The sequence below is a fragment of the Sparus aurata genome, chromosome 16 (genome assembly GCF_900880675.1).
Source record: "Sparus aurata chromosome 16, fSpaAur1.1, whole genome shotgun sequence".
Lineage (NCBI taxonomy): Eukaryota > Metazoa > Chordata > Actinopteri > Spariformes > Sparidae > Sparus > Sparus aurata.
The window spans coordinates 8263003-8276320 of NC_044202.1; the positions used below are offsets into that span (position 1 = coordinate 8263003).

Here is a 13318-nt window from a genome sequence, read left to right on the forward strand (position 1 = left end):
CTTTAAAAATCAGTTATGAGCCATGACTAAGAACAATAATTTGGTTTGCAGGGTTGGCTGGTGAGTCACTAATAGCCAAGTCATCACTAAAGTCATTAAAGGTGTCATCACCCGGAAATCGCAATTTCTCTTGTTAAATCATGCATATTGGTGTTGGACCTCTGTTGAAACTTGCCTGAAAAGCTGGAGTTTGAAAGTGGCTTATTTTTTTCGCTTTGGCTCTTTTTCTGAACAGGAATAACGCACAGTAGTGCGCGTTCCCAAAGCACGAGATTTTGACTCTGCTCCTGTGGTGACGGTACCACAGGAGGCTACTCGCATAAGCATTGGCTCACAGCCGTCCTCAGCCAGAGTGAGCACGCGGAATCTGCTTATTTCTCTGTCATTTTCACGCCATACATCGTGACCGCCAGCATTAAATCTCAGGTCTTACATGTAAAACACGAGTGTGAAAAGTAAGAAGGAAAAAAAAAGAATTTACCATTCAGAGACATCCTGCTGTAAACGTGTCTCTTCCACCGTCTCTGCCTCTTCACTCTCCCGTTCGGGTTCCGACTCTGGCTCGTACATAAATGCCAGAATTCCGTAAGGTCCGTCATTTAGTGTGTACGCCATGACAGGGGGCTGTTTATGTTTTGGAGTCTGTGTGTGCATGCAGGCTCGCCCCCCATTCCGGCTCTGTCCTTCCTGCGGCCAATCAACGCGCGCCTCATTACATATTAATACAATGCACATCTGGACCGGTCAAAACCTCGCGCATAATCTCACGTGAGAAAGTTGCGGTATGAAAAAGTGTCAGAACAAGCTCTATGTTTGATTTTTAAAAAAAAATAATTTTCTAATAAGTTTTAAGAATTGATCCAAAGCGATCCAAGAGGGACTGGATATGTAAAAAACCAGGTGATGACTCCTTTAATTATGAGTGTCTCGCCTTCAAATAAGCCGTTAAGTCTGCAGTAAAAATGTGCAGTATTTGCACTACAAATTACAAATCCTTAAATCAGTTTGTATATGTGCGTAAGTAGCTAATTAATAGTTGGCAGTTCAGCTTTTATTTTGACGAAGGTCACATGTTTCACTGGAGGATCTTCCAGAGCTGCAAACAAAGTGTCCGACCCGTGACTTGTTCTTATTAATAGCTTACAGATGATATAGGGTATAATATAAAGCATTATTAACATATTTGTTAACTATTGATAAAACCATTTGTCACTGATTATCTAGTGTATCAAGAAAGCAGATACATGACTGTTTTCTGCAGCTGACACCAGTTCCTTGTTTCAGCGATGAGGTTTTGCTGTGCTTCTGTTCCGTTAGTGCTATTTTTTGCCCTGACAAAGTTTCCTACTTATTTTAGAACAATGACTGTGTTAAAACGAAGCTTATAAAAGTACAACGCCGTGTCATGCTTCTGGTGATGTCATCGTCATTAGCTGTGGTGGCCTCTGACCGAGTCATGACTCAGCCCCTGTGTTACCATCAGACTCTCCTCCTGCTCTGACTGTAACAATACGACTGGAAACGTGTGAACGCGCTCTCACCCCTCCCTCGTTGGAATGTTTTGATGTGGATCGCCATGGCGATAATCTCGGCCCCCACCCCATCCGACCACACGCACCAACCCCCTTTCCCACAAACCCAAATACGGCCATGTTTGTTGGGGCAAGATGGAGGTTAGTGGGGTGGAAGAGAGAGGCTGGAGGGAGGGAACGTGGAGAGAGGAAAGAAGGAGATAAGAAGAGAGGACACAGGACAGAAGTGGCACGATGGACGGAGAGTGGGGAGTGAAGAGTCAAAAAAGGCGGGATGTACAGAAAACAGAGAGAGAGAGAGAGAACAAGGGATGGCTTCTGCAGCGGAGGAATGTCTTTCCCGCTGATATCATGTAACAGGGCTAGCAGGATTAGAAGGGGAGGTTGTTCTCGCCAGTCACAATGAGAACACCAGACGTTTCCCCATCCAGCTGAATGAACCTTGTGATACGAGCGATAAACTCGCCACACCATCAAACCACCAGCACCAGGCCGCGCTGCGCTAACCACAACTGAGTTACGTAATATTTAAAGTCCCTTCACCGGTTTTAGCGGAGCAAAACTGAGTTTGGCTTAAACTAATGAAGTAATTGAATAGACGACCCGCTCAAACCCCAGACATGTCGGGCTCACTGCTCAAGTTATGTGTGTACACTTAAAAGATTTTGGAGATTTAGCATTGACACTTTTTAAAAAAGTTTTGGGCTTTTATTGCGAAGGCAGATACTGGAAACCATGGGAGATCAACTGTCTACATGCATGTCCGAGCCAGACTGAACAACTTCCTCGGCGTTTATGGGAAATTTTGTGAAACAAAAATCAACAGCATGACATAAACACCTTTAAAACATGCACCTTGATGGTAATTACCAGCCGCGACAGTGTGAGTCTGTGTGTGTCATTATGGCAAATGTGCTCATGGTGGCACCTTCTGTAGCTGGAACCACCACAGAGGCAGTTTTTGAGGACGTTACTGGCTGTTTATATGTCTGTCTGTGTGTCTGCAGGCAGATTTGAGCCACAACAGTGATGTTGCTAAAGTTACTAAACTTAACAGGCATGTCGGCGGGGTAAAAAGGAACGCAGAGGTCGCAGATTGGTGTGATCAGTGTGTCGCTGTCGGTCTGGTCTTTCTTTGACGTGTTTGCAATGCTGATAAATGTGAAAATGATACAGCCACTTTGTATTCTGTCCAAAAATATGAAAAAAGTGTAAATTGTTGCCGTTTTGAATGTGCAAACACATGGCGTGGCAATTTTGTTTCAGCCATCCGCACTATAACTCAAGGATTTTAAGTTTGAGCAGTTGTGTGCATGGAGAATACTCAGTTCTTGTGGTGAAAAATGGACAGCCTGGTGTGGTTGAGAGGTAAAACAAACCAAAACAGATGCATATTATCTGTAATTATGTGGCCACTGACTCTGCCAATTAATATTCATCATTCCCGCCGCTCCATCTGCTTGCTCTTGTTTTGCTTTTTTAATCTCTTGTTTGCCTCTTTGTGAGCCATTTCCTCCATTTCTCCTCCACTGTCACTCTTGCTTTTCTCTGCCTCTGCCGTCTGTCTGACTGCGAGCTTGCCTTCCACTCCGTCTGCCAGTCTGCAGTCTGCAGCCTGCAGTCACTCTCTCCAGACTTTTTGGGCTGAGCAGGGTCAGATGGGGTCAGGGTTCTGAGAAACTCACCCCCCCCCCAACCCACACACACACACACCCACACACCATAATCCCTCACCGCCTGGCCAGGTCGCTGCACCGCTCACAGCACGTACACACTTACATAAACACACGTGTGTACATGCGGACACATTCATGCTCCTATGCTCAGGAAAGCTGAGAGAGGTCTTTTTTGGCGTCATTTTGCAGTGGAGACGCTCAAGTCTCTCCTCAGTGAGATGGCTGAGGGCTCTGGTCTGACCTGAAGGACATTTTCGTCAGGCCTCAAAGTGCGGTCGTGTCCTTGGTGCGTTTCATTCTCGTTCTCATGAAACTTATCGGCTCAAAGCAGGTGTTGCGATGGTGCTCAATGCCATCCCATATTCCTCCCCAGCTCTCCCTTTTTCTATGTTTTAGCACTTGATTGAATAAAGTGTGACTGTATCTCTGTACAAGTACACATCTGTGCTCTGTCCTCTCAGCTGAAACTGTTAATCTGTTTTATCGCTCTATTAAATGATAGCAAAAGACTACTTTTATTTATTCATTTCTCTACAAGGAAATGCATTAATTTCCACCAAGGTCGACACCTAACATGCACGCGGTCAGTGAGAGAAATCAGGTTAAGGCAGGGAACTGGAGAATGCAATTACATGGGATTTGTTTATTTTAGTTTCAGGTTGATTTGGACCTCGGGTGTCATTATGTTGGACACCAAGAGGCGCGGTGTATTTCATGCATAGCTGCCACAGAAGGAGCCTTTGTCATGCACATGCACACATGCACACGGTTTTATATTGCAGAAATCGAGCTGCGTCGACCAAATTCTCTAAATCCCCTGCACTGATTCGAGGAACTGGGTGTCTGGTTTACATGAAGTCCGATAAATCAGGTTACTGCAGAAAGACAATAAGGAGCAGTGTTCGTATTGGGCACGTCAGCCTCCCTCTCTCTGCTTTGGAGTTTGATTTCCTTCATTTTAATTTAGACTTGTTTCTACTTTCTGTCCTTATTTGCGTTCTCTTTTCTTATGTACTTGCCCATTTTTCTTTCGCCAGTCTCCCGGTCTGTCTCTCCCTCCTCTCTAATCCCCTCTATAAACGATCAGGGCTCTGGCCATGAGAACCAAACCTTCACCAAGGCAACCACAATTTCAGGCACGTCCCAATGACTGCTCTGCTGTTTGTGCGTGTGCGAATGTGTGTGTGTGTGTGTGTGTGTGTGTGTGTGTGTGTGTGTGTGTGTGTGTGTGTAGCCCAGCTGTTGAACAGATGGAATGCTCACTATGCAGCAGATGATAATAGTGTGGAATCCAAGGTCTGTGCCCCTCTCTACCTCCACTTTTTTCCTCTTTCCTCTCCTACCTCCCCCTCCTCAACCCTGTCCCCACTCATCCTCTCTCCACATCTCTCCCTTTTCCTTCCAGCGGAGTGTCCGTTACTTCGCTTTGTTCTCCGTGATTAGAGGCTTCTAAAAGATGGGTATCATATCTCACTTTGGTCCTTCAGGGCGACACACTCACACACGCACACACACACACACACACTGTGGCCCGGTATGTGTGTGGAGTGGGGGCTGAGTGAATGGCCGTCGTCACATTTTTCACATTTTTTTCTCCAGGCCCTTAAAGGTCTTTTTCTGTCCCAGTGCAGACAGACGGAACCACAAGCCGTCATGCGGGAGGAATGCACGCAACCTCCTCGGTGTCAAAGTGACTCAATCATTTTCGAAGTGTGTGTGTGTGTGTGCGCGCGACATTGAAAAAGACTGCCCAGGTATTTGAGGAAGACTGAGGGAACTTAAGAGACGAAGTGAGACAGAATGAAGCTCAGATTCAGTATTTATATGAAAAATCACTCATCATGTGTATCTACTTCGCTCTATTTGAACAGAGTTGCAGTGTGTGTGGCAGAGTTATTCCAGGTGTTGAGAGTTTTTGAGGTAGAAGTCAAATTGTTTTTCTGTTTGGGCAATTGTAGGTGTCGACCTGGTGGTGTATTTTGCACAATTAAGGCTCGAACAGGCATGAAGCTCTACTGGTTGTGTCATCAATATCAAAAAAATTTAGTGAAATCTGGTTCTTTGATTTAAAAATCACTGCTAGCAAAAGCTAAAAGCTAAAAATGTGCTTTGTGGAATCCTGATCAAACATATTGGCTATCAGGTAAATTGCTGAGGGTTCGATGAAAAGATCGATACCATTCCCATGGAAGTAGTAAGAAATCGTTGTGGCGAGTGCCTGACCGAGGCAGCTAGCTGTGTCCTCTGGTTTCCATTCTGTATGCTAAGCTAAGCTAATCGGCTTCTTGCTGTAAGTTCATATTTGTACAGACATGACAGTGATATCAATATGTATACCTAACTTGTGGTAAGAAATAAAGTATATCTTTCCAATATATTTCCTTAGAATATTTTCCTTTTTCCTTTTTGTAAGATGACGAAAGCGCTCTGAATTTGCCGAATCCTTGATTTGCGCCTTGACCACTAGCCATAGAAGCTTACGGCTGTTGTGCCGGGCTTTCTCTTAAATGCATGGCCTTGAAACACACTTGTGGCATTGTTAAATTACCCAAGTGACTCTTCTTAGTTCTATGTCCGGGAAACACTGTATATATCGTGAAAAGAAAACTGTGGAATGGAAATTTACAGTTGGGAATACAACTTCAGGAGTTGGTGCCTCCTCCCACTTCCCAGCTTTGTCACAGCAGTACCTCAACCACATTGAAATCTGCGGTGTGCATCTGCGCCTACTGATGATGTCACAAAAGTTTGTGTAATCCTCGCCTCACATCCTCCTAAGCCCTCTCCTCCCTCTCTCCTTTCATCCCTCCCTTTCTCCTCCTCTCCGTTGATCCCTGGCTCGCTCTTTGTCTCTCAATTTCCTTGTGTTTTCGTACCTAATCTCTTACCCAGACTCCTCTCTTGCCTGTCCTCGCTCTCCCCCTCTCTCAGCAGTCTGTCCTTTAGCGTCTCCCTTTCTTCCTCTAACTCCCCCCCCCCCCCCAAACCTCTCGCCTGGTTTTTGGCTTGGTCTGCCCTCCCCCCTCTCCTCCCCCTTCAATTCCTCATTCCTCTTCCTTTCCTGCCATCCGCTGCGCTCCCTCGCTCCGTCTGGTTGTCCTCAGTAATCAAACACAGGCGGTCAGACACAGACAGGATGTGAGGTCAGACGAGGAGAGGAAGTGAGGGTGCGTGGGCAGCACATAAACAGAGCAGAGAGAGGGAGAGAGAGAGAGAGAGGAGGCGAGGGACAGTGAGGACAGAGAGGTGTGTGTGTGTGTGTGTGTGTGTGGAGTTACACTGGGACGAGATTCAGTTTCAGCCGTCAGCATCAGCTCTTTGTGGTTCCTCTCTATATTAAACACTTAAGCAGCTGGACTGAACGACCACAAGGAGTCATAACACTCAGCGGTGAGGTAAAGCAGTAGTGTCTTTCAAACTTTATTACCGCTCTCCTGAAATATTAAATAGATCTCTTACTCCTGTCCCAAGCCGAGTTTGAGGGATGGCCAACTCTTTTTTTTTTCTTCTCTCTTCTTCTTCCTCGCGGCGCTGAAATTTAAGTCCGTCTCTTTCAGCGTAGAATCGTTTGGGTTGCGTAATGCACCCATTAAGTTTGGAGTCATTCGAGTAAACATTTGGATCGGAGCTCCGTCTCCTCATCCAGCCCTTGTGAATGACGAAGGAAGCTGCAGAATGCAACACAAAATAAAATCTCCTGGTGAGAATGAGATGGGAAGATTGATATCACTCTTGCCTGTCTAGTAAATATGAAGCTAGGGCTGCTTAGCTTAGCTTAGCACAGCACAAATACTGGAAACGGTTTGCCTTCATACCTGCAGACCACAGTTCAAATATTATCCCAAAACAACCAAATTTACTGAGTGTAGTCGTTCATATGTAACCTGTTGAATGAAGTATCTATCACATGTGAGTTTCTTAAGTCTTCATTGCTCACTCAGGGGCTGTACACGATTTAAGGGGCGGCATGATCAAAACGCATCCCCCTTCTTAGACTGCCATCCACCTCCCTATCCTGAGGGTGCAGCCACAGAGGGATGTTTAATTGAATGTGTTAGTCTAGATTGCCTGAACCATTGGTCCCTTATCTGACACAAGCCGCCAGTTCGACCATTGGCTCTGAAATCATCATGAAATCACCATTGCTGGCTGTCATAGAATGAAACAAGTCCATCCCCCCGAAAAATGATCAAAACTCCTACCGCTCAGCCACAAGCCACCTTAATATGCCAGACTTCTGTCATCAAGATCCATGCGCTATTCCCCCAAGAAAGTAACCACCATCACCATCTTCAAGGCGGTCCTGGGTCCATCCCCTTCGGTCAGTTCCGCACCAAAAGCTGAAATGGTTTATTCTGAGCCGAGCCCCAACCTCCAACCAAGTTTCGTGGAAGTCTGTTCAGAAGTTCTTGTGTAATTCTGCTGAAAAACCAGCCATCCAACTCCTCGGTGGAGGTAATAAAAAAAAAACCAATGATATCTTGAAAAGAAGTTCATCTAATCTGCCGGCACTGCAATTGATCGAATCAGCCATAAAAACTAGGCGAACGTTAGAAAGGGTTTGTTCCGTACTGATACATATATAAAAAAAAAACTAGATTTACTGTTTACTGACTGTATATCGTACTTTAAAGCCCTATTTTTTAAATGTACAATATTTCAAATGGTGCGTGCTTGTTTCAACCTCATTTTACAGGTTACTAGATTTAACATTTCTAGTTAAAGCAATCCTCAATTCATCACCAAACTTTATCGCTCGTTGGAAACAAATGGGAGCACAACCTGCCTCTGTTTCTGAGAAAAAAGCTAAAGCCCGATGTAATTCTTGTTTTTTCCTTACTATTTTACAGCCAGAGCAGAAATTGCAGAAAAGAAAATTAACTTCTCCTGTTCCCAAGAAAGCTGATCTTCCAGAGAAGATATTGGCCTTGCACGCACGTCGTCTGATTATCAACAACTGCTGTTTGCCAAACCGACAGCTGAAACGATGCCGTAATGGAATTTCGCCTCTCCTCGCCATAACCGTTGTAAAAGCTGCGGCGGACAAGTAGCTACAGGACCGCAGCGTTAAACAGGCCATATTCTCCTTTTTCACTCGGCTGTGATGAATGGGTCGGCCCCGGTGAGCTGACGGAGCTGTTCGTGTCTGGAGCTGTGTGCCTTTTTTCTTCTTCTTATTCCATAAAAGAGAAAAGCTCAGTTTTTTATCCAAGTGGATGAAAGGGGACAAAGTGCGTGTGTGAAAAAATAGCGCGCTAATAAGCCGATGTGTCTCGCAGTGATTCAGAATGTGTGCTTCACCTGTTGAACTCCGACTGCACTGCCAGCACCGTCACACACACACACACACACACACAGTAGCTCAACTCCCCCCCTCCAACTCCTCCTCCTCCTCCTCTGAACACCCATCACCAATGTCCTGTAACCTGATACTGGGACTTTGGAGACACGCACACACACACACACACACACACACACACACACACACACACACACACACACACACACACACACTGCCTCTCTCCTACCTTTTTTTTATTCTGTCTAACACCCACATACACACCGAGGTCAAGTCGAGGTTGTGCTTCCATGACATCACTGTTGCCATGACTCATAAGTGTACCCTCAGGCACAGTAAGGCCCTCTCCTCCACAGAACCTGTCAAAGGGACTTAGCCCCCCCCACACACACACACACACACATACACTCACACACACAAGCACACACAATCTCTCATTCATCATTTGCTCCAAGTACACAGAAATGTTCCAAACACAAACTACCCTGCACGCAGGTATACCATAGGCGTCAGTCCTGTGACACGCTCATCAGACAGACTTGGTTTCACAGACGTTTTTTGGGGATTGCTGACTCGCTCTCTCTTTCTCTCGCTCCCACACACACACACACACGCACATACATCCTGTGTGATTTACAGTGGTCAGACTCAGATGGAGAAAGCAGGCCTCTGGTCGGAAAAAACCCCAACTGTGGGGATCACACAGGGGGGAAAGACTTCCATTACCCACACATGTACACACATACACATACACACACACACGCACACACTTCACCGAGTTGCACTCGCCCTCCCGACAACCCCAAGTGATCAATAAATCACCTTTAGACACATTGTATCACTGGAAAAGACCTGTGTGTGATATTTGTTTCTTCCATTCATAGAAAGAAAGAAAGATATGACTTAAAGACTGCGTCTTATGATTACTTTCATTATCAGCCGATGTTTTGATTGTTTTTACAATCAATCGATCACTAGATTATCCGACAAAAGGTTCGAGAAAAATGCCTTTTGTAATCTCTGAGTACCTGAGTGATGTTTTGTCTGAAGACAGTCCAGAATCCAAAGAAATTCAATTTACAATGACGAGAAAAAACAACTAAAAGACCTAAATGTCTGACACTCTTGCTCGGTGACTGAAGACTTAAAGGACTTGTTCACCCAAAAAATGAATATTTTATTCATGATCTTCTTAACCCCCGTGCTGATGGAAAGTTTGGTGACGTTTTGTCGACCACAAAATAATTTCTGGTGCTTCACGGCAAAACAGCCTTGCGTTATTTCATGTTATTAACATTATTTACACCCTGTTTGTAGTCAGAATCTTCACTGTTAGCTACATTGTTGATTGTCCGATGGTCAACTAACCAAAGGTTTCCAGAACTTTTTCTGATTTTTCAGTGATTACACTTGTTTTTGGTTTAAAGAGTTAACTGTTACTCCCCGAAACTCCTGATCTTCTGGTTGGTGTTTTCCAGATGGATCTGTGTTTTTCCCGACTTCTCCTCCTGGGGATGAAATATGCAAATGAACAGCTGCATCTGGTCTAGTATGAGTGAAATAAAGATGAATAAAAGTGAAAAAATGACAGAAATGTTTTAACGACAAGAGCCGGCAGCAGCACTATGTAGCAACACAATCATGACGTACGTACGTCTCCGTCTACAGTGTAATGTCATGCACAACAAGCTGTTCTCTCTGCGAGGCTGCAACAACAACAACAACACAGCTGACGTCAGATCACTCCGTGGATAAACATTCGCAGGTGTAGGGACAACCGAGTGAAAACGATACATAAACATGATCAGTGTAATTATTTCTACGAACTAGTAAGTGCATCTTGCGAGATAATCACCACATTCTGTGCTCAGAACAGAATAGTCACAGTGGAACATGAGTCATATATTTTTTTTTCTGGTGATCCCCGTTTTATTTGCTCGAGGTCAGGAATTCGTGACTAATGCCTCTCTGAGCAACGCCGGATAATTTAGTGTTTTTTTTCCATCATGACTTGATGAGATGAAATAGCCGGTTCGCTGGAGAAAACAAGCGTTGCATCACACACCATTAGACAGCACACTTTTTAAAGAATCTAGGTCTGTTTTGACTCTATTTTGAGCTGTTTGTGTATTGTGTTTTTTTTTTTTTCCACAGACGACTGAACTACTATTTGCAATGTTTCCACAGGGGTGATTAGAGCGCCGCAAGGCATTTTTTAAGCGGACTTTTCGACGCTACAGCAGCCGGTCTGGATGCAAACCTTGGTTGACTTTGGACAATAATGAGCCATAGATTTCTAGAAATCACGATAACGTGGCTTGTTGGAATTGAAAACCCCCTCTTCTCGTCAGCAGCGCTGCCAAAAATTGCAAAAAAGTGCATGTTTTGAAACTTTGGATCGTTGAATGTTATTTCAAATGAAAAAAGTCAGACTGCAGGATGTGTGCGCGCAGATTGCAATCACGACTCGACACATGAGCTCCCTCCTCATGTCACACCTGCAGTGCCAGTCTCTCTGTGTTTTGCTGAATAGTTGATTTTTTTCAAAAGTAATTACTCTTTCTTTTCTGTCTGTCTCCTCAGATCATGACTCAGAGGGAAAGCGTGTTCAAGACATGCTGTCTGCAATCGACAAACCACAGGTTGGTATGCGCACCTCTTCCAGCCAGCTGCACAGACACACTAACCCCGACTCTCTTATAACTGCCCTCATCAATCACCTCCTGTCTGATGCGGTCATACCTGGCACGAGCATCGATGTCTTCTCCGCGTTTTCATCCGATCGTCAGATGCTTACACTGATAATTATAACTGTAGTTACGTACGCGTGCAGTCACAGGGAAGGCAACTGATCACTGGAGCTCTGCTCAGCCTGGCCACATGAGGGCAGCATCTGCTCGTCCATGCTGTTCACTCCCCTCCGTCCCTTTATCAGCTGAAAAGCACTGTAAACACTAACAGCTCTTTCTCCTCTCCCCCCAAAGGGGATTGTGAATGAATGAGCTGGAGCTGTGCAGACATGGTTTGGAAGGAATTGCTTACCGGCGTTAAGGCAGCCGGCTTTTGCGATTGGGCAATTTGATATCTGCGAGCTTTTGACAGGGTTGGAATAGACAAGAGAGGATGGAGTGATGAAAGAGAGGGAAAATGGAGTGGGAAGATAAGACATGAAAAGAAGAGTTTCGGGCCCTTCGGGGGACTCGTAACCTCGAATCACCTCCTCTCTGAGACAGCAAGTTTGTTATAGTCGATTCAGCGAGGGGAAGGAGGGGAAGGATAACATTTTTCGACATCGCCTTGTGTCATCGATTGCTATTTTGTGTCATTAACCGCGGATCTGAAGTTCTGTCACTTCTGACCTTTATCTTGGCTCATTTCTGCAGACAGACAATAGGTTTTACCTTCCTCCCTGCAGCAGCAAAAGCGCCTCTTGATTGATTCGGCGGTGTTCTGCACAGACACGCTCTCCTTCATCTAAAAATGTTCCCAGAATTACCTTGTGTTCCTCTGCTTGTATTGCTTGCTTTCTTATATACAGAATGAAGTGAAGCGTTGAAGCAGCGGAGGGGGGAAAGAAGTAATTCTCCTTTGAGTTCTCCCTCTTCTCTTTGTGCTCGGAGAAAGATGCAGCAGCACCGCTGGTCACCTCGGAAAAGGCCTTTGAGCTTATAACAGCAACATTTGCATTCACATAACGGGTGGATTATGGCAGGCATTCTCAGCAAGGCATTACACCAATAAAATGTTTCTACAGGTTGCTTATTGGACATTAACATTCATATTTCCTCGCTACGGTGCATAGGCTGATTAATCAAGGTCCTAAAAATGATGTTAAAACTGATCCTGCATCAGTTTTTTTGTGTGTGGGATCAGTTTCGAGAAAAGACGCGCCAATGGTGAACAGGCCGTCTCTCGGGGTCAAAGAGGACCACAAACCTCTAATTGAAGCCTTTCATTCTTCATCTGGTCGCCATCCTGTTTCTTCTTTTCATTTCTTCGCTCTCCTTTATTTCCTTTTTTGTCGCTCCGTCTCTGCCTGTCTCGCTGTCTTTCTCTCTGCAGCCGTTTTACACATCAGCGGGTCTTTCATCACGCGAAAGGCATCGGCATCGCATGTATGTGCCCGCAGCGTGTAGTCGAGAGTGAACCTCCATGTACGCGTTCCTCATGTGGATGCAGTCGTGCGATCTCATAAACCCTAATCGCCATGATCAAAACTCTCAATAAAACCGCGTTTCGCGTCCGTCTGTCTGTCTGTCTGTCTGTCCGTCCGTCTGTCTGCCTTCCTCGCAGACTGTCTGGGCATGGTTGTGGTTTGCAGTGCCCTCAAGCCACATTCATCGCCTATTCAGGGGATGTGGAGTCTGGAATAGCAGCAGACTGTGCTAAATTGGCTCACCCACCATGTGCTGCGACTAAAGCTCCCATAAACATGCACACACTTGCCGGCGCGCAGGCTGGCACACTGTTTAAATGCACAAACGTGCACTGCAGGCCTCTTTTCTCATGTTTCTTTTTTAATGTCCTGCCATGTTCCCAACATGGATGTGACTGAGGCGTGTGGGGTGATGGTTGTAGTGACACACGTGTTGTCAGACACAGTCAAAAGACATAGATCCACCCACACCGTTCTGGATCCGTTGCTCCTGTATGTCCATGAAGGTAGAGTTACTGCTTCTTAGAATTGATTAGAATAGAAAGGATCACATACAAAAACAACACGCAGCGAAACATTCTCTGCATCGTCGACTGTGCTCGGCTACATTAGCCACATTTCCACCACAGGAACTTTCCCCCAGAGACGAGGAACC

At 45.3% G+C, this 13318-nt stretch overlaps 1 protein-coding gene across 1 annotated transcript in view; it reads left to right on the top strand.

Moving 5' to 3' along the window:
* The window catches only part of fndc3ba (fibronectin type III domain containing 3Ba), a 98596-nt gene that overhangs the window by 57600 nt on the left and 27678 nt on the right, over nt 1-13318 (top strand). Inside the window, exon 8 of the mRNA XM_030392175.1 lies at nt 11091-11149. Within this exon, the coding sequence (XP_030248035.1) occupies nt 11091-11149 (59 nt within the window). The remainder of the gene's footprint in view (nt 1-11090; nt 11150-13318) is intronic.